This window comes from Lygodium microphyllum, chromosome 20 (assembly GCF_053477565.2).
Source record: "Lygodium microphyllum isolate KBCC chromosome 20, Lygodium_microphyllum_v1.1.10, whole genome shotgun sequence".
NCBI classification, from domain to species: Eukaryota; Viridiplantae; Streptophyta; class Polypodiopsida; order Schizaeales; family Lygodiaceae; genus Lygodium; species Lygodium microphyllum.
In genome coordinates this window covers 94,565,968-94,588,051 of record NC_141154.1, presented here as the reverse complement: position 1 = coordinate 94,588,051, position 22,084 = coordinate 94,565,968, and the positions used below count along the sequence as shown (strand labels likewise).

The following is a 22,084-nucleotide window of genomic DNA, read 5'->3' as shown; positions in this document are numbered from 1 at the left end:
AATGTCCAAATAGAAATAACATATCCGGGCGCATAAGCGCATACAAAATAATAATCGATAATCAATGTCTCAATAGACATAACAAAATATAGGCGTGGCGCCTATCAAAATATAGTCCAAATGTCGAATACCCGCTAGACTCCAATGCTTTCCTCCGCCACTGCTGCTATCTCTACACATCAACTGAAGCATTCACAATCGTTAGTAAAATAATACAATTAAACCGACAAAAGTGAATACCTAGCAGTCTTCAGCTACATAAATAAATCAACTGGTTAGAAATAAATCCTAACCTTAATTTATTACGAGTGCGCACTCTAAACTCATAAACGTTTATTAATTTAATATGCATTTTGCGGAATCACCCGCTATGGAATCACCCATGTACACACTAAATTAATGAAACGCCCGAAAAGGACAGGCGTCCCCATCAACTTCTCGCACAAAGAATCCTCTTTGTGTATGAGCCCCGGTCATCTAAGTTTACGGAATCCACCGTAAAACCTCACGGAATCCACCGTGGCACGGAATCCACCGTGGAATATGCCTCCTGGCATCATACCCTCGGGGTGGGATAGCAATTGACCTCAATTGCTATTAGCTCAATGTGGAGCTAACAGAGTGGGGAAAGCATTTAAGTCTCTAGCGTGCATCCATTGTGCTTCCTCTACAGGATGGTTCTTAAATTTTACTAGATATCTAGAATACCTTCGGCCAGTTCTAGTGGTCATGTAGTCAGTGTCTATGATGGCTTCTGGTTCAAGTATTTCAGTTTCTTCTTCTAATAAAGGTGGGTTTTCATAAACAGGGTGGATAGGTAATTGGCCTCTAAATGGTCTCAATAAACTAATATGAAATGTATTATGAATTTTCCAATGAGATGGCAATTCTAACTTGAAGGCATTATCATTAATCTTATGAATAATTCTAAATGGTCCATAGAATCTAGGAGCTAATTTGAAAACTGGATGTCTATCTACACTTTGCAGTCTACGCTTTTCTATTCTAAGCCAAACATAATCATCAACTTTGAAATTCATGGCTTGTCTTTTCTTGTTGGCTTGTTTGGTATATGATTGTTGGGCTTTAGCAATCATATCCTTAACTTCATCAAAAATACTGTTATGCATAGTAGCAATATCATCAGCACTCTGAATTCTATTAGACAAAGATGCAAAAGGTGTAGATAATTTATATCCATAAATGACTTCAAAAGGTGCTTTCTTTGTAGATGTGTGCGGTGTATTGTTATATGCAAATTGTAATAAATGCAAATGAGTATCCCATGTCTAAGGTTTAGAGATAGTGTATGCACGTAAAAGATCTAAAATGGTGCTATTTGTGGCTTCTGTTTGTCCATTTGTTTCTGTATGAAATGCAGATGAGAAATCAATCTTTGTGCCTAGATTTGCAAACAGTGTAATCCAAAAATTGTTACAAAATCTAGAATCTCGATCTGAAATAATCACTTTTGGCAATCCATGGTTAGTAAAAACAGTTTTTAAAAATAATTGTGCTGCTTGTGATGCTGTTAAAGTTTTCTTACATGCAATGAAATATGCTTGCTTACTAAATCTATCTACAATTGTCCAAATCATGTCATGGTTAGATTTAGTATTTGGTAAACCAGTAATGAAATCCATAGAAATATGTTCCCAAGGTTTAGATGGAATAGATAAAGGCATTAATAATCCATACTGTTTACCATGATGTCTCTTTATTCTTTGACAAATCAAACATTCAAAAACGAAATTAGATACATCTGCATCCATATGCGGCCAATAAAAATCTTCAGTTAACATACGTAATGTAGATATGATACCTCTATGACCTTGATATGGGGGACAATGAATTTCATTCAAAACAAAAGATCGGAATGGAATAGTAACACACAGTCTCTTTTCAAAGAACATAAATCCATCATTATATGACAATGAATCAACAGGAATGAAATTATTTTGAACTAATTTTTGCCAATCAGAATGAAAAGTAATATCCTGGTGATATGTGTCTTTCATAGCAATCAAAGAATCAAAAGATATGATAGAAATATTATGAATTGCAGGTCTTCTACTCAATGCATCAGCAACTACATTTTCTTTTCCAGGTTGGTATTGAATGATAGGATGAAAACTTTGAATGAAGGAAGCCCATTTGATATGACGGTCAGAAATTTGGGGTTGGCTAAGTAGATGTCTAATGCTTTGCTGGTCAGTCTTTATCATGAATTCTGAACCCATCAAATAATGCTTCCATTGCTTTAATGCTTGTACCACTGCTAATAGTTCCTTGTCATAAGTGGAATATTTGAGCTCAGAAGGTTTCAGCTTAGAACTAGAATATGCTATTGGATGGTTGTCTTGCATTAATACGGCTCCTATTCCTGATCCGCTAGCATCGGTCACAACTAGAAAGAATGGTCGGTTAAAGTCAGGCAATTGTAGAACAGGGGCATTAGTTAATGCACGTTTAAGTAAGTCAAAGGATTTCTGCTGAGTTTCAGTCCATTGATAAACAATTCCTTTCTTAAGAAGTTTGGTTAATGGTAAAGCAAGTAATGAGAAATTACGTACAAACTTCCTATAGAAACTAGCAAGACCAAGGAATGAGCGTAGTTCATGTACATTTTTAGGAATAGGCCAATGCAATATTGCATCAATTTTCTTAGGATCAACTTTAATTCCTTCTTTTGATACAATATGTCCTAAATATTCAATTTCCGTCTTAAAGAATTCACTCTTTTCAGGATTTGCAAACAATTGATTTTCTTTCAGTAATTGAAAAACTAATGATAAATGCTCATAATGCTCTTTTTCACTTTGACTAAACACCAAAATATCATCAAAGAAAACAATCACACAATATTGATATTTCAGAAAAATACAGTTCATCATTCTACTGAAAGTAGCAGGTGCATTAGTTAATCCGAATGGCATGACTAAGAATTCATAATGGCCAAACTGTGTCCTGAATGCAGTCTTAAATATGTCAGATCTATCTAGCCTCACCTGATGATATCCAGACTTAAGGTCAATTTTACTAAATATAGAAGATCCTTGCAGTTTGTCCATAAGGTCATCGACTCTAGGTATAGGATACCTATTCTTTACAGTGATCTTATTTAATGCTCGGTAGTCAATACACATACGATAGGTATTATTCTTTTTCTTGACTAGGAGTACAGGTGCACCGAATGGGGAACTGCTAGGTCGAATTAAGCCTCTATTTAGTAATTCTTCAACTTGACTCTGGATTTCTTTTTGCTCTATTTGATTGTGCCTATATGGTGCCTTGCAAGGTGGTTGTGTGCCAGGTATTAGATCAATCTTATGGTCTTCTGGACGTGATGGTGGTAAACCTGGTGGTAGGTCTTCTGCAAAACAGTCCTTAAAATATGCAAGAAATTCCTTATGCCTAGGGTGCATATGATTTTCCTTTGCATGCAATTCATTCACCCAAACGAGATATGATTTAGTATTCTTGCGTAATGCACGTTTTGCTTGAGTATGCGAAAGCAGTGGAAAAATATGAGATGCATGCATACCATATAATGTAATAGATTTTCCTTGAAAATTAATATTCATTGTGTGTGTGGAATAATCTATATTTGGATTATGCTGGTGTCTCCATGGCATTCCTAAAATAATGTCGCTTGACTGTAATGGGACAACTAAGAAATTTCTTCTTTCAATATATGAACCAATTTGAATTTCTAAATCTTGTACTTCTTGTGTACCATTGTACCTAGTGCCTAAAAATGCAGCTTTTATGCGATAATGCGTAGGTACAGTATGCAATTTTAATTCCTTTACCAATTTTGCTGAAATAAAGTCATGGGTACTACCGTCATCATGCAATATAGTTCTTTCTTTTCCATGCACCATACATTTCATAGTCAACAATGAATGTGGAGTAGGCATACCTGGTAAAGTGTCGGAAGTAGTAGTAGGATCATCCTCATCTTCAGTGAAATCTGGCATATCCTCATGCTCGTCTTCGTCCATGGCTCCAAGGTAGTTGATATGTGCTGGTGGCTTCTTTGAATGATAATTTGCTGCGAGATGCCCTGGCTGGTGACACTTGTAGCATACTATTGGTTTAGCTTTGGTTACATTATTTGCAATGGCTGGAAGTCTGGGTACATTTGGATTTGCTTGTGGAATAGGCTTAGGATTTGGATTGACAGTGGATGGTAATGCAGGTGGTTTAGGCCAATTCTTGCGGAAAGATGGTGATGAGAAACGACCTGGATTAAACCTTCTAAAATTGGAATTGAATTGTTTAGATCCATAATTACCGTTGGCTTGGAATTGCTGTGGTCATCTATCTCTTCCGCGTAACTTATCTTCAGTGTCGTGAGCTAAGGAGATGGCATCTTCAAGGGTAGCAGGCTTGAACATGTTCACTTCAGCGTAGTAATGTCCAAGAAGTCCAGACATATACTTCCGCTTATGTGTCGTCTCTGGTACGTCTTCAAGCATGCGTAGCTGTAGGAGTGCATTCCAAAAATGCTCTGTATACTGTGGAATAGGCTCACGATCTCGCTATTGAAGTAAATCCCATTGTTTGATAGCCTTCTCATGAAATTGCGGTGGAAGGAAATTCTGCATGAACTTCTTCTTGAAATATTCCCAAGTAGCAGGACATTCTATGCTCTTGCGGACTACAGTCCACCAAAGTGATGCTCTGTCTATCAGATGATTAGTAACACACTTGATTTTATCTTTTTCGGGATAAGTTTCCTCATGGAAATAGTCATCAAACTGGCTAATGAATGATAAAACAGTCTTTCCTTCTGTTATGCCATTGAAAGTGCGAAACTTGAAACTTCGTTTACTTATCTTGGATTCCTTGCGAATGGTTTGTGCTTCAAGAGTGGCGTCGATGGTACGTCGAATCAAATCTTCAGCTTGAGGTTCTTCTTTGTCGGTGGACACTCTTTGAAGTTTTGTCAATTGCGCTTGCAATGCTTGCCTAGCCCTTCACTCTTCTTCCAATTGTAGCATGATTAGATCCAGCTTTTGTTCCATGGTAGGTTCAGGTAGGTCGTCTTCAGTCATAGGATCATCCATATGTGGGGTAGTCATCCTGTAAAACTCAACAAACCTTTCTCTCTCAAGATCAGGTTAGCGGGATGAGCGTAGCTCAAATTTGGGGTTACAAGGCTATGTATTTTTGGGTATTTCTTTGTATATTTTCTGAAAATCTGTAATATTTCTGTCTCCGTTTGCTGAAAGTACTTCAACGAACTTGTAGATAGGTAGAACAGCTTGCTGCGAACAACTTTCCAGTTCAGAGTTTTTGCATACGAACAAGTCTTCTATGAGTTTTAAGCACTAGTCAGTTCTGATTTAGTCTGACTTGCAAAGTTGCAGACTTAGCAGACTTGCAGAGTTGTTGACTTGCTGAACTTAGGCCGACTTGCAGAACTTGCAGAACTTGATTTCAATTGACTTGCTGAACTTGACTTCAGAAGTGCGAGACCTGGAGTTGCTGAACTTGATTATCCTGTGTGACTTGCAGAAGCTTAGAGTCTTAAGCTTATGGGACTTATGGCTTACCAAGCCAAATTTGATTTTCGTGTATCCGAGTATGTTGGCAACGGATTCAATCGTGGCGAGTTTATACTGACGACGCCGAAACGATTTTTCGTGGGTTAAGCTTTATTAAAGCTTAACTAAGCTTTAAAACTTTTGATTTTTTTAAAGCTTTTAAGCTTGTAATTGAAACTTAGCTCTGGTTTTTGACGACTTGATGAAGGAGATGGATGCGTGGTCCTCCGCCTACACAGCCTGGTCCTTCGCAATCTGACAGTGGAAACAGGGGTTCTTGATTGCCAGAAGTCTGCCTGTATCGACGGTTCGCGACGAGATTGACTGTAGAGCCCGTTTGTTCCTGGAGCTCCGCCTTCGCCCGAGATTGGTAGCGATTGGAAGCTCTTGATCTCTGCTCTGCTTTGATACCACTGGTGCGCAGATCGGTCGCAGATAGCTCACGTAGTGAATCCCTGAAGGTCCCCAAGAACAATGAACTCTACCTTTTTGCACAAAAAACAATGTAAAAGCATGCACGACAAGAGACAAGAGACAAATTGGGTTCAATCTCCCCCATGCCTTGTGTGAGCGCTTCACAAAGCATGTATTTAATGTATATTTCCAATCTTCATGCTCAATAATAGCCCAATTTACAAAAATATGACAAGCTTTTAGCTTTTGAGTTTGCTTTCTACAAAAATAGGAAAATAAAGCTAATGGACGGTGCCCATAGAGTCTGGCACGCCCAATCTCAATGTCCAAATAGAAATAACATATCCGGGCGCATAAGCGCATACAAAATAATAATCGATAATCAATGTCTCAATAGACATAACAAAATATAGGCGTGGCGCCTATCAAAATATAGTCCAAATGTCGAATACCCGCTAGACTCCAATGCTTTCCTCCGCCACTGCTGCTATCTCTACACATCAACTGAAGCATTCACAATCGTTAGTAAAATAATACAATTAAATCGACAAAAGTGAATACCTAGCAGTCTTCAGCTACATAAATAAATCAACTGGTTAGAAATAAATCCTAACCTTAATTTATTACGAGTGCGCACTCTAAACTCATAAACGTTTATTAATTTAATATGCATTTTGCGGAATCACCCGCTACGGAATCACTCATGTACACACTAAATTAATGAAACGCCCGAAAAGGACAGGCGTCCCCATCAACTTCTCGCACAAAGAATCCTCTTTGTGTATGAGCCCCGGTCATCTAAGTTTACGGAATCCACCGTGAAACCTCACGGAATCCACCGTGGCACGGAATCCACCGTGGAATATGCCTCCTGGCATGATTCAGGGACTTTATGAGAAATGAAAAATATGTGTGTTTATTTTCGCATCTATAAGCGTGTTTATCAACGTGGATATATAGATGCGTTTTTAATACTAGCGTGAATAGACGCGCTGATGCACACGCTTATAAACGCACCCGCTTTATCACGTGTACAGTGCGTGTCTATAGGGCGTTTCTCTTGTAGTGCTAGCAAGCCCTTCTAACCTTTTAACACCTGAGTTGGATGGTTTCTAATAGGATAAGAAGTATATGGTTGAAGGAATGAGGACATGTTCCAAGACTACTATCCTTCCTATAAAGGAGCACTATAATTTTTAAGGAATTGCAGCTTCTTTTTTACTTTATTGAGTACCCAGTCCCATGTCTGTTTTAGCATAACTCCAAATCCCATGGGAATTCCTTATAAGTTTGAAGACTTTTTCTTATTCTATTTCTTTGCATCCTTCATCTATTAGCCACTCCGGGGGGGGCGCTTAATTAGTAATTTAATCCATGTTTTGGTAATGTTGATCATTGAGCTTGAGGCTAGACAGAAAGTTTGGATAGATTCCCAAAATGCTCTGATTGAGCTCAATTTACTGTGCCATTTGTATCATTAGCAAACAAGTTGAGGACCATGTCCTTATTGTTAGGTAACACAATACCTTTCAATCTTCCCTCTCTTATCTCCTTCTCTACTAGCCATCCCAAGGCATCAAAGGCAATAGCAAACAATAAGGGGGCCAGGGGACCCCATCTTATGGATATGAATAGAGGGAAGGGAGCGAGACTTTCCCATTTATGGCCACCTTGGCACTAGCATTCCCAAAGAGAGTGCTAACAAACTTAATAAATCTCTTCCCTATTCCCATATCTTGGGGAGTCTGAAGAATAAAGCACCAATCAAGCCATTTCAAGGCATTAAAGGCAATAGAAAATAGTAAGGGGGCAGGGGGACATCCCCATCCTATGGATCTAAATAGAGGGAAGGGGGTTGAGACTTCCCCATTTATGGCCACCTTGGCACTAGCATTCCCAAAGAGAGTGCTAACAAACTTAATAAATCTCTTCTCTATTCCCATATCTTGGAGAGATTGAAGAATAAAGCACTAATCAAGCCCATCATAAGCTTTGTCAGAGTCAAGCTTGAAGAATAGGTAATCATGATTCTTCTTCCTAGCAAACTCAAAACCCTCTTAGAGACTATTAATGGAGTCCAATATGAATCTTCCCTTGACAACGCCCTTTTGTTCTTTCCTCAACCACCCATCCAAATGGGGGCTCAATCTCCTCCACACAATTTCGGCAAAGATCATATAGGCTGAAGATAGACATGTGATCGGTCTCCAATTGGAAAGATTGCCCTTGTCATCCGTCTTGTGTATTAGTTTTATAGCCCCTTCATTAATGTCAATGGGGAGAGCCCCGAATCTGGCAGCTTCTTTCCATTCTTTGAGGGGAGAAATGAGGATTTCATTGAATTCCTTTTAAAGTTCATTGGGCAATCCATCCAGCCCTCGACTTTTACCATAGAATCTTGTTCTATGTAAGTCTATGAGAAATTAGAAACGTGCTCTCATTTGGACGGCCAGGGCAGGGTCTTTTCAAAAACGGAACCGCGCGAGGATTCAAAGCACTTTTAAGGAAATATGTGGTACGGCGACGACTTTCATGTAATTCGCGGCCCGAGGGTCGTAAGACCTGGACATCATTACTCATGAGATCAGCACAGGCGGAGATCATGATAAAGAGGGTGAGGCGGCTCTCATCCAGCACGCCTCTCTACTTCGCTCTCGGGCCTTGGCCCTCCTCCTCTGTGAAGCTTAATTTTAGAGAGGCAGTAATCATACCAGGACAGTGGCAGGACTTCCAAGATGAGATATTGCAGAAAGCAGCCGGCTTCTCACACGTCTACGATGTCGAGGATGATGGTACTAGGGCTGCAGCTGCTAGTTGCGGCGTATGCGCTGGCAGGCAGCACTGCGGAGGCGGCCGGAGGCAGCAGCCGGGACTATAAGCACAGTGCTTATACGGGATCGGCGCCGAGCGGCAAGGTTCGTGTCGATCCGTCCAGGCATGACCGATACGCGCCGTTAGTGCCCGCCGGCAAGGGGCTGCGCTACCAGACCACGCTGTACTTCCACGACACGTTCAACTCGACGAGCTTCGCAATCGTGCCGGGGGTGCCCGGCACCGCCAACTTCAGCACCACCACGGCGCCCTTCGGCCTCGTCTTCTGCGTGAACGACCCGGTCACCCTCTCCTCTTCCTCATCCACCAAGGACGTGGTGGGCTCCCTCATGGGCACCTTCACTTGTATCACGTTCGACGGCCTGTCGTACCACGGCACCTTCACCCTCGCCTTCGACGAGTCCGACCTGTTCCCCTTCGCGGGCACCCTTTCCGTGGACGGGATCCTGCAAGGCGATCCCGCCGTGGCTCCCATCCCAGCCGCCGTTGTGGGCGGCAGCGGCAGCTTCTTCATGGCGCAGGGTACTGCCTCCATCATCCCTATAGACATCTCCACGTTCTCCCAGCTCTTCCAGATTGACCTGGACCTCTATCTCCCCACCATATCTGCCTCCAGCTTTGATCAGATCAGTAGTTTGTAATTAGCGCCACTAAATCTCTTTCTTAGCCCCCGTAATGAGTTGGTAACTCATCCGGCGGCGGTCTGTAAACCCCTGAAATGCTCTGTTAATTAATGATACCAATCCCCTCTATCTGATCCCACATCGCCTTGTATGACCAAACGTTAATCTCACTGCTCTTTCGTCATTCCAATAAGCTTTTGCTATCACGCATCAGGAGGCGGACTATCCCCTGCTTTGACTGGAACATCACCGTTCGCTTGGAATTTTATTGGAAATGTTCTATCGTGACGATAAATTTCTTCGAAATATCTTTCATTTATCTGGATTAAGCCTAAGAAGACTATCTATATATCCAGGGACGTCATACACAATGCCAATGCAAAGTCACAGGTCTCATCTTTAACAAGAAATGTAGTTCCCGACGTGTAAACTCCTTTTAGTTCTTTTGATGGTAAGAACCAGTGTTCATGAAAAACATTTATAGGAACCAATGGAAAAACCCCCTAACCTTTAGATTGTCCCGAATTTTTTGAAGCGAGCAGGTTTTAAAAGACTAATGCTTTTGTCATTCCTTTTTCACAAGGCAATATCCAATGGTAACCCTCTTTTTCAAGAAACTCATAACTTTAACCTTCAAAAACATCATATAGAAACATCACATAATTAATTCAAAGATATATATACTTCACATGATATGTAGTATTTTGGCTTTAGAATGGATTGGGGACTCTATTGTTTATAAATAGGATAAAGAAAACGTTAAAGAATATAAAGTTCTCTATATATGATTACATGCAATAGATAATATGATCCTTATATTACATAACACAAGATTTAGAAAAAAGAAAAAAGATAAGTGTTAATATGACACATATATAAAACTGTGTGTGTGTGTGTGTGTGTGTGTGTGTATATCTATAGATTTGTTTACTTATAGTTACATATACATAAATAAAATAAGATGTAACACATGTGCATGATGCTTATTATTACCATATATAGAATAGCATATAATAAAATCATATAAGTGTTCAAGTACGTAGCAAAGCCATAGATAAAAAGACATGCAATATAAACATAGAATTATACATTGATATATAAAAGGCCTTATACACTCGGGGGGGGGGGGGGGGGGGGGGGGGGAGGGAGGCGTCACTCATAAATATAAGTATATATAATGCTAGTTCAAAATAAGGGGTTTTTAAAACACCATTTTTATATATTTTTTACATATAAAAGGGTGTCATATAAAGGGGTTACTTACAGATTGAATAGAAAAGGGTTGTGTTTTATTCAAGAAAAATTCACAGATTAGGATATTTATAAATAAGCCATGAACGCACATTATATAGAGAATATATATATAGTGAACCCCCCGAGCTTATACAAAAGGAAAAAAAACACTACAAGATACAGGCCTCATATCGACGTTCAAAGTGACGCAAATGTTCATAAAAAAGATTACCCACGTTGTCACTAAATGTGTTGATATCAACATCTCTATAAAACAGTTGCTATATGGGTGGGTATTTTTGTCACTTTTGTGATGCAAATAGTGACACATATAGAGATGGTTTGCCATGTATATTACGATACAAATAACAATGCACACAGTAAATTTGTGATGCTAATAGCGACGGTTACAGAGTTTTTTTTTTGTGGCAAGGCAGCAAGCTACTCTACCACATAGAGCACCATGTGTTATGTAATATTCTACAAATGAATTACATATTAGGTACGCAATGGTCGTCAAGATAAGCGCAAAATGTACTTGAATCCACAAAACTGATGTATAGAATAAGTACAAGATCATTGATGAAAACTCATGGAATTATCGTAAGATACAAAGGATGATAAGTACATCTAAGGAATAGTACATGGAAGATGCATGCACATATCACAAGATAAAAAAAGAAGAGGGTGTACGCTCCCCGAATCCAAGTGCAAGCTATAGATCTTCACCATCAAAAACATTGTCCTGATGCAAAGGAGCATTGAACAGACTTTGCAAAAAGAACAACCACACATCAGTCCACCATACATAATGTATTTTTTTAAAAATAGTTACAGACAAGAAAAATGATTTACTTACTAGGATGTCGTGTATGTACAGTCTATCGATTAGTACAATGAGACCGTCTCTCTCCATATTGAGTCTCCAAGCCAGTGGGATCAAGGTTTGTAATGGAGTGCTACAAAGAAAACACAATATAATTGTTAGAAACACGATTGTTAGTAGAAGTGATATTGCAAATAAGAAAGTGAGAAGAACAAAAGAAAAACTTACAAAGTCCTCTAAATAATTCCTGTGGCCGCCACTCCCTAGATGATTCACAATCCCTACCTCCAATCCTACCCTCATTGCCTCCCGCTGGTGTTGTTCATGTCTTGGTGGAGAATTTATAGTCTACTCCTTGAGTCTCTGTCAATTATCTGCATCTAGCCACTTGAGCTTTGAAGCACTACTCTTGAGTGTCTTGTGTGTGTCCGATCCTCTATGTGACATATATACATGCATACACTCCATCGTCCACCCAGTGGAAAACCTCTCTGTTGTGGTAGGTACTGGAAACTCCTCCTACAAGGATATCACTATATAGTTATTGCTCCCCTCAAGTATATTCTTCCAATGGTCCAAGACATTATGCTGAAAAACTTGTTGGCATAACTCTCTCATGCAAGACATCACCCTTTTCCCCTCATCATTCATGATTACAGCACATGTCCTGTCATCTACAAGGTATCCATTTCCCTCTGGGGTACATCTAAGGTGTGTCTTCTCCTACCTACCACCACGCTCCTGGGCATAAGTCAAAGACCCTTGTACATCTAGTGTACTCACGGGGGTAGTATCTCTCGGAGTAGCACCCATAGGGGTGCCACCCTGCTGACGGCTCACTTAGAGTTGCTGGAGTAGATGTCCCCATAGGTGTGACAAATCGTATAGGTGGCACATCTTCACCAAAACGATGAGACGGAGACATTGCATCAATGCCTCCACAACACCCACCTGAGCCACCCTCTTTGAAACCTTTACGAGAGCGAGGAGTAGCACCCCTATCTGGAGTCGACCGCGGGCTCACAACATCCACATCTCAGCAGCACCTCCCAGAACCACTCCCTCCGTTCATGCCTAGTCTAGAGCATTGATCTTGTCTATTAGAAACCAAAGCATCAGAGTGTGCCAAAGAAGATCTCATGGAATGGCCCAATGGTGTGCGAGATAGCTTCTGGTCTGCCATCATATGTTTGAATCGGGCCATCTAATCTGGAGACATATGTGTGAATATCTCATGCAAATCCTCCTCGCTCATCCCTCAACTCATCTTGCTCTCCAAATATCGTAAAAGGTAACCTGCACATATAGAAAATGACGTTAGGATAATCAATATAAAGATTCAAGTAAAGCATGGTAATATAACTCTGAAAAAAAATGCTACTTAAAATGCATATTGTAAAGTGTCCTTAAAAGTGATTCATTCTTAAAATGCATATTGTAAAGTATCCTTAAAAGCGATTCATCAACGAATTGAGTAGGCGGATGATGTAGGAAGTATGACCTAGCCTATAGAACCATGTCAATCTCCTCGCACAACTCCGCATACACTGGGAGGTTTATAGATAGGTCACCACAAAAGGAGGAGTCCACTTCATTCTCAAAGAATACCCAGCCTCTTATCTTTCTGTCATTGTTACCCGAATCTTCCTTCTCTACATGCTCCAAGCCCTTTTCGATCTCCACCCCTTGCAATATGGACCCCTCCACCTATATATTCTCCGCATCTATGCTGGGAATATTGCTTTCATCATACACTCTTGCACTCTGAGGAGCTGAATACAAAACATACCACCATCGAGGTTATCGGGGGCTTGGATAGAAAATTACATGTTCAAAATCACAAATAAGAGTGATTCAATATTTGTGACTATTCTCTATCGTAATTTTTTTTTTAAAAAAGTCCATGCACTTGTTCACAATGGACCAGCAAGATAAATGTGTCGCGCAAATCCGTCTATCTTTTCTTGAAATCTATTTCTAGAAATCCAAGTGGACCTCGCCGAACGGTTGCCCTAGCTCCTTCCAATACCACTTTAAACTATTATGCATCGAATATGATCATGGAGACGCTACGGTAATCCATTGAGATAACACTTTGCAAGTTCCCAAAATACTCCATCTCATCTATAACAGTGTTTGGATCTGTGGCTCGCCATTGGCTCTTTTGCTCGAACTTTGCCATGACACCACAATCTTTTTGTGGAGTGCATTTTGTCAATATGCTCGATGTGAAAATATCACATGTGCAACCACACCACATTGTATATTTTGTACTGTACATTCAAACGATTAGATTAGTTGTCACATACAAAATCTAGATACGATAGCTCATAAAATATGCAGTCACCTTCAGACTATATTCCCTCGAGAATTATTAGTCCTTAGTAGAGACCTCCACCTCTTCAGAAGAAGCTAAGATCAAAGATTCATGTAACCATTGCATAGACATAAACTGCGGCATCTCCTCCATGCCCTTAGGATATCAAATTGGTCAGTGGCGCGTACTGCGTCGAAATTCTAATCATGCTTCTTCCCGATCTTTTCTGGTCTGCTCGTACACCTAGCAAGCGACATCTCCATGGATGTATGATGCAACATAGAAAGACAATTTACTTTCTCCTCCATTGCAGCATCCACACAAGGAACTTTTAATCGTTTCCTACATCATAGGAAAAAAAAAGAAAATTCCCTATCAATTTCCTAGTTAAAAATACACATAAGTAGGGAAAGTAAATAATAGAGAAAACGGAATATTTCCTAGTTAGAGAAACTAGCGAATTGCATATGGAATTTCCATAGGAAAAATTCCCTACATAAGAAATTTATGTGGGAATTTCCTATATAAAATTCCCTACATAGGGGATTTTTCCAATGTGGGAATTTCCTATATGATTCCCTAGTTTCTCTAACTAGGAAATGCTCCATTTTCCCTATTATTTACTTTTCTAATATATAATTTTAAGTAGGGAATTGATAGGGAATTCCCTTTTTTTTTTCTTTCCAATGTAAGAATATTTTACCTATGTTTTCCTACGTAGGGAAATTTCCCTACATATGGTGATTTTCCTATATATGAAATTTCATATATGATTCTAATTTTTAACTAACTTCAAAATATTACATTTTTCTTAGTTTACATATTCCTACTTATATGAATTTCTAAGTAGGAAATTATATAGCAAATTTTCAACTAAAATTTTATATAGAGATTATTTAGTTAATTTCAAATAGGACATAATATATATTTAATAGATTAGGTTTAAGAATTTCACTAGATAAGCTTTTTTTTCCTATGTCAAGAAACAGTTTCTAAATAGATCATATTTTTCTATGTCGCAAAAAAGCTTGTATATATGTAGTTTTATTTAAAAATATTATTTAATTAATCTATATGATGCCATAATATGTTAATACTATATTCTTACTCAAGTTGATCCCTAATGGAAAATGAAATGGTGAATAGAAGCGTCGAAGTGTATATTACCCCAATGTAGAATTGGAGGTTTTCTATCACTTGCATCGATGCTAGTGTTAGTAATAAGTTGCTTGGCAATTGCTCAAAAGAGGGCTTGCTAATCGTTGTCAAAAACTTTCATATAGCTATCAACAGTTATGGCATGCATATCCCTTTGCAATACATAGAGATATATAAGTAGAAGAATGTGATAAGGATATTATAAAACCATGATTAACATTGATTAACAAGGCCTAGCCTAGCCTAGCTTAGCCATTGCATGTTGGAGTACTCAAGCATAACAAACAACTGCATGTATCATATTTCCACTTATGTCCTCGATGATTGCAATAGGCAAAGAAGCTGATGACAATGATGATGTCATGGTGTAAGTGTTCCTCTTGTATTACAATAGGCAATTAGAACTAGTATTTGTAATAGCTAGCCCCCACTAAGTATAATAATTACCAAGATCTGCCCATCAAATCTATGTTTTACATTGTGCCTATAGCATACTTGCTAAGAGGAGGAGAGTCACATGACTAACATCTACCATTCTAATAAGTGAAGTCCAACTCCAACTACATAGATGCCACCTAATGCTCACTCTATGAGTCATCCTCCAATGAGAGGTTCTTCATTACAAGTAGTAGCTACAATTGTCTACGCAACAAAGTATGTGTAGCAAGTAACTTCCCTAGTTCTATTGAGAAGTGGAGCAATCAACTATTTGTTGTCCCATAATGTATTCAGCAACCATCTAGGGACTTTTTTTTCCTCCCACATAGTAGCCTTCTTATTAGCTACTACATCCTCGATAGTGCCTTGATCAATGGGTTGAAAACTAGGCTCCTAGTCAACATGTAAATACTGCTAAATTAGGTACTCCTTGTTGACACAAAGGTAACAAACTATCAAACATGTCCATGGCGGTCACAATTGGATGATTTTTGTAGTTCATAAAGGGCTAACCTGCATTTTTAGCAAAGACCACACCTCTACTCACAAAGATCTTTTCATGAAGGGTTGGAAGAAACATTGCCCTTTATTTTCTCCGTTATATCCAATGAAAGTGCATTTAACATGTATATCTTGTAGCTTTTGTTAAAGTGGCTATTGCATTAAAGCATATACCATATGACCATAAACTCTTACATGGGATAGCATTGGCTTATAGCCATTCAAGTCTCATGATTTGTGTATGCCATAGTTCCACCAAGTCTCAGAAATGACAAAATTTAGAGTTTTGGAGTTTTTTGTGGCTTACTCTTAAGTGGCTGCCATCTCTAATCTTTTTCAAGTTGGGATAAGGTAATGATCTAATAACAAATCACTCACATCAAGGCTCTACAACATGATAGAATACTGTCATCAAATTCAAATGACTTTCTACAGTAAGGTGAACTACTGCATTCTGGAACAACCAGGGGTAGGGAGATATGACAAGGCTAGAGGTAGAAGGAACACACTACTCCACAATTGCCATATAGTCCTCACTTCCCAGCCCCACCAACAATTGACATAATTGATTGGGCATTATTCATTCATGAGGCCTTGTCCATTCAATATCCCATTCTAGCAACCGCCTATAAACTATGTGTTCCATGAACCCTCAATTTATTTAATAAATAGCTATTGTATAGGAGATGGTTTTCAATCTTATCCATACAAGTGATAAATATTTGGCTAGTACCCATACACGTAAGGATGAGGCTAACTACACCCTTTAAGAGCTAAATTTGTTAATGAGAGAGTAACTTACATGGACTCCTTCAACCCTTATAGCCTTAAGATGATCTATTGTCTTTTGCACCACCTCACTCGTCGCCAAGCCACCCAGAGTTATAGTAAACCTATAGTTTTTCATCCACAAATAGAGACTCAAAAAACACCATATCTGGTGCACAGATCGGATGCTGTACGCTCATGTAGTGAATACCGGAAGGTCCCCAAGAACAAAAGAACTCTACTTTTTGCACAAAACTCAAGGTAAAAAACATGCACAACATGAACAAGAGACCAATTGGGTGCAATCTCCCCCCATGCCTTGTGTGAGCGCTCCACAAAGCATGTGTTTTATGTATTAATCATCTTCAAGCTCAAATAATAGCCCAAATTACAAAATAGCAAGCTTTTAGCTTTTGAGTTTGCTTTAGCACAAAATAGAAATAAAGCTAATGGGTGGTGCCCAAAGAGTCAGGCATACCCAATACAATGTCCAAGTACAAATAACATAATCGTGCGCCCATGCGCATACAAAATAATAAAAAAATATCCAATGCCTCAATAAATAGGTGTGACAAAATATAGGCGCCATGCCTAAGGTATGCGCCCATCAAAATATAAATGATAAATCGAATACTCACTATCCTCCAATGCTTTCCTCCGCCACTGCTGCTATCTCTACACATCAATTGAAGCATTCACAATCGTTAGGAAAATAATACAATTAAACCGACAAAAGTGAATACCTAGCAGTCTTCAGCTACATAAATAAATCAACTGGTTAGAAATCAATCCTAACCTTAATTTATTATGAGTGCGCACTCTAAACTCATAAACGTTTATTAATTTAATATGCATTTTATGGAATCACCCGCTATGGAATCACCCTTGTACACACTAAATTAATGAAACACCCGAAAAGGATAGGCATCCCCATCAACTTCTCGCACAAAGAATCCACTTTGTGTATGAGCCCCAATCAACAAAGTTTACGGAGTCCATTGTAAAACCTTAGGAATCCACCGTGGCACAAAATCCACTGTGAAATATGCCTCCTGGCATCATATTCCCGGGGTGGAATAGCAATTGACCTCAATTTCTATTAGCTCAATGTGGAGCTAGCAGAGTGGGAAAAGCATTTAAGTCTCTAGCGTGCATCCATTGGGCTTCTTCTACAGGATGGTTCTTAAACTTAACTAGATATCTAGAATATCTTCGGCTAGTTCTAGTGGTTATAAAGTCAGTATCTATGATAGCTTTAGGTTCAAGTATTTCAGTCTCTTTCTCTAACAAAGGTGGGTTTTCATAAACAGGGTGTACATGTAATTGGCCTCTAAAGGGTTGTAATAAACTAATGTGAAATGTGTTGTGAATTTTCCAGTGAGGTGGTAATTCTAACTTGAATGCATTGTTATTAATTTTGTAAATGATCTTAAATGGTCCATAGAATCTAGGGGCTAATTTCACAACTGGGTGTCTATCTACACTTTGTAATCTATGTTTTTCTATTCTCAACCAAACATAATCATCAACTTTGAAATTCATTGCTTGTCTTTTCTTATTGGCTTGTTTGGTATATGATTGCTGGGCTTTGGCAATCATGTCTTTAACCTCATAAAAAATAGTAGCGTGCATACTAGCAATATCATCAGCACTCTGAATTCTATTTGATAAAGATGCAACAGGTGTAGACAATCTATAACCGTAAATCACTTCAAACGGTGCTTTCTTTGTAGATGTGTGTGGTGTATTGTTATATGCAAACTGTAATAAATGTAAGTGTGTGTCCCATGTCTGTGGTTTAGAAATAGTGTAAGCACGTAAACGATCTAGTATAGTACTGTTAGTGGCTTCTGTTTGTCCATTAGTTTCAGGATGAAATACAGATGAGAAATAATTTTTTGTGCCTAGGTTAGCAAACAAAGTGATCCAAAAGTTGTTACAAAAACTAGAATCACGATCAGAAATAATAACTTTTGGTAATCCATGGTTAGTGAAAACAGTTTTCAAAAACAATTGTGCTGCCTGTGATGCTGTTAAAGTTTTCTTACATGGAATGAAATATGCTTATTTACTAAACCTATCTACTACAGTCCAAATCATATCATGGTTAGCTTTGGTATTAGGTAAACCAGTAATAAAATCCATAGAAACTTGTTCCCATGGTCTTGACGGAATAGATAAAGGCATAAGTAATCCATACTGTTTACCATGATGTCTCTTAACTCTTTGACAAATCAAACATTCAGGAACAAAGTTAGATACATCAGTGTTCATATGCAGCCAATAAAAATCTTCAGTTAATGTACGTAAAGTAGATATGATACCTCTATGACCTTGATATGGAGGACAATGAATCTCATTCAAAACAAAAGATCTGAATGGAACTGTAACACATAATCTCTTTTCATAAAACATGAATCCATCATTATAAGATAGTGAATCAATAGGAATCTAGTTATTTCTAACTAATTTATTCCAATCAGCATGAAAAGTAATGTCTTGATGATAAATATCTTTCATAGGAGTTAAAGAATCAAATGATATAACAGAAATATTATGAATGGTAGGTCTTCTACTTAATGCATCGGCCACTATATTTTCGTTACCGGGCTGATATTGAATGATAGAATGAAAACTCTGAATAAAGGCTGCCCATTTGATATGTCGGTCAGATATTTGAGGTTGGCTAAGTAAATGTCTAATACTTTGTTGATCTGCCTTAATCATAAATTCAGAACCCATTAAGTAGTGTTTCCATTGTCTTAAAGCTTGTACTACAGCTAATAATTCTTTGTCATATGTGGAATATTTAAGTTTGGAGGGTTTCAGTTTACAACCAGAATAGGCTATAGGATGATTGTCCTACATAAGTACGGCTCCTATTCCAGATCCGCTAGCATCAGTCACTACTAAAAAGAATGGTCTATTAAAATCAGGCAGTTGTAATACAGGAGCATGGGTTAATGCATGTTTCAATAAGTCAAATGATTTCTATTGATTATCTAACCAATGATAAACAATACCTTTCTTTAAAAGTTTAGTTAGAGGCAAAGCAAGTAATGAAAAATTACGCACAAACTTTCTGTAGAAACTAGCAAGACCTAGGAATGATCATAACTCATGCACATTTTTAGGTATAGGCCAATTCAATATTGTTTCTATTTTCTTAGGGTCAACCTTAATACCATCAGATGATACAATATGACCTAAATACTCAATTTCTGTTTTAAAGAACTCACTCTTTTCCGGATTGGCATACAGTTGATTATCTTTTAATAATGTGAAAACCAAGGACAAATGTTCATAATGTTCTTTCTCATTTTGACTAAACACCAAAATATCATCAAAGAATACAATAACACAATGCTGATATTTCAAAAATATATGGTTCATCATTCTACTAAATGTAGCAGGTGCATTAGTCAATCTGAAAGGTATCACTAAAAATTCATAATGACCAAATTGTGTCCTAAATGCAATCTTGAATATGTCAGACTTATCTAGTCTCACCTGATGATAACCAGATTTAAGGTCTATTTTACTAAATATGGCAGAACCTTGCAGTTTATCCATAAGGTCATCGGCTCTAGGAATTTGATACCTATTCTTTACTATGATCTTATTTAAAGCACGATAGTTAGTGCACATACGATAGGTATTATTTTTCTTCTTTACTAACAAAATAGGTGCACCAAATGGAGAACTACTAGGTCTAATCAATTCTCTATTTAGTAATTCCTCAACTTGATTTTGAATTTCTTTTTGCTCTATCTGGTTATGCCTATATGGTGCTTTGCAAGGTGGTTGTGTACCAGGAATCAAATCTATTTTATGGTCTTCTGGACGTGAAGGAGGTAAACCAGGTGGTAGATCTTTTGCAAAACAGTCTTTAAAATGTGCAAGAAATTCTTTATGCTTAGGATGCATATGGTTTTCTTTAACTTGCAGTTCATTCACCCAAATAAGATAAGATTTACTACTTTTGCGTAATGCACGTTTAGCTTGAGTATGCGAAAGCAGTGGAAAAGCATTAGATGCATGCATACCATACAATGTAATATGTTTTCCTTGAAATTGAATATTAATCGAATGTGTGGAATAATCTATATCAGGGTTATGTTGATGACGCCAAGGCATACCTAAAATAATATCACTAGACTATAATGGTACAACTAGAAAATTTCTTCTTTCAGTATATTCACCAATTTGAATTTCTAAATCATGCACTTCCTGTGTGCCATTATACCTAGTGCCTAAGAATATTGCTTTAATGCGATAATGCGTAGGTACAGTCTGTAATTTCAATTCTTTTACTGGCTTTGGAGAAATAAAATAATGAGTACTACCATCATCATGCAAAATAATCTTTTCTTTTCCATGTACTAAACATTTCATTGTCAATAAAGAATGTGGAGTTGGCATACCTGGTAAAGTATCCAAAGGAGTGGTAATGTCATCTTCATCTTCCGTGAAATCAGGCATTTCTTCATGTTCGTCATCTTCCATTGCTCCAAGGTGGTTGATATGGACAGGTGGCTTCTTCGAATGGCAATTTGCTGCTAGATGTCCAGGTTGGTGGCATTTATAACACACTATAGGTTTGGCTTTGGTCACATTGTTTGCAATGGCAGGAAGTCTAGGGATATTAGGATTTGGCTGTGGAATGGGCTTGGGGTTTTGGTTGGTATTGGATGGTAAAGTAGGTGGTTTTGCCCAAGTTTTACGAAAAGATGATGAAGGAAAACGACCTTGATTAAATCTTCTAAAATTTGAGTAGAATTGCTTAGATCCATAGTTACCATTGGCTTGGAATTGCTGTGGATGCTTGTCTCTTCCTCGAAGCTTGTCTTCAGTGTCGTGAGCTAATGAAATTGTGTCTTCAAGGGTTGCAAGCTTGAACATATTAACTTCAGTGTAGTAATGCCCAAGTAGTCCAGACATATACTTGCACTTGTGTGTCGTTTCAGGTACGTCTTCAAGCATGCGTAACTAGAGTAATGCATTCCAAAAGTGCTCGGTGTACTGAGGAATAGGCTCACGATCTCTTTGCTGAAGAAGGTCCCATTGCTTTATGGCTTTTTCATGAAATTGTGGAGGAAGGAAATTCTGCATAAACTTCTTCTTGAAATTCTCCCAGGTAGTGGGACAATCTATACTTTTACGAACCACGGTCCACCAAAGAGATACTCTATCCACTAAATGATTAGTGACACACTTGATTTTATCTTTTTCTGCATATGTTTCCTCATGAAAGTAATCATCAAACTGACTAATGAATGCAAGAACAGCTTTTCCCTCTCGAGTGACATTGAAAGTACGGAATTTGAAATTTCTTTTACTTATCTTTGTTTCCTTGTGGATGGATTGAGCTTCGAGAGTCGCGTCGATAGTACGTCGAATAAGGTCTTCAGATTGTGGTTCC

General features: G+C 38.3%; 1 protein-coding gene across 1 annotated transcript; it reads left to right on the top strand.

Annotated features, from left to right (window-relative positions):
• Positions 1-8,590: 8,590 nt before the first annotated feature.
• Positions 8,591-9,560, top strand: LOC148019132 (pterocarpan synthase 1-like). Its single transcript, XM_087701163.1, has one exon. The coding sequence runs from the start codon at positions 8,702-8,704 to the stop codon at positions 9,437-9,439; it is 738 nt and encodes a 245-aa protein (XP_087557289.1). The 5' UTR covers positions 8,591-8,701; the 3' UTR covers positions 9,440-9,560.
• Positions 9,561-22,084: the final 12,524 nt, after the last annotated feature.

Coding starts and splice junctions, on each gene's coding strand:
- LOC148019132 (XM_087701163.1), top strand. CDS start 8,702: ATGAGATATTGCAGAAAGCAGCCGGCTTCTCACACGTCTACGATGTCG.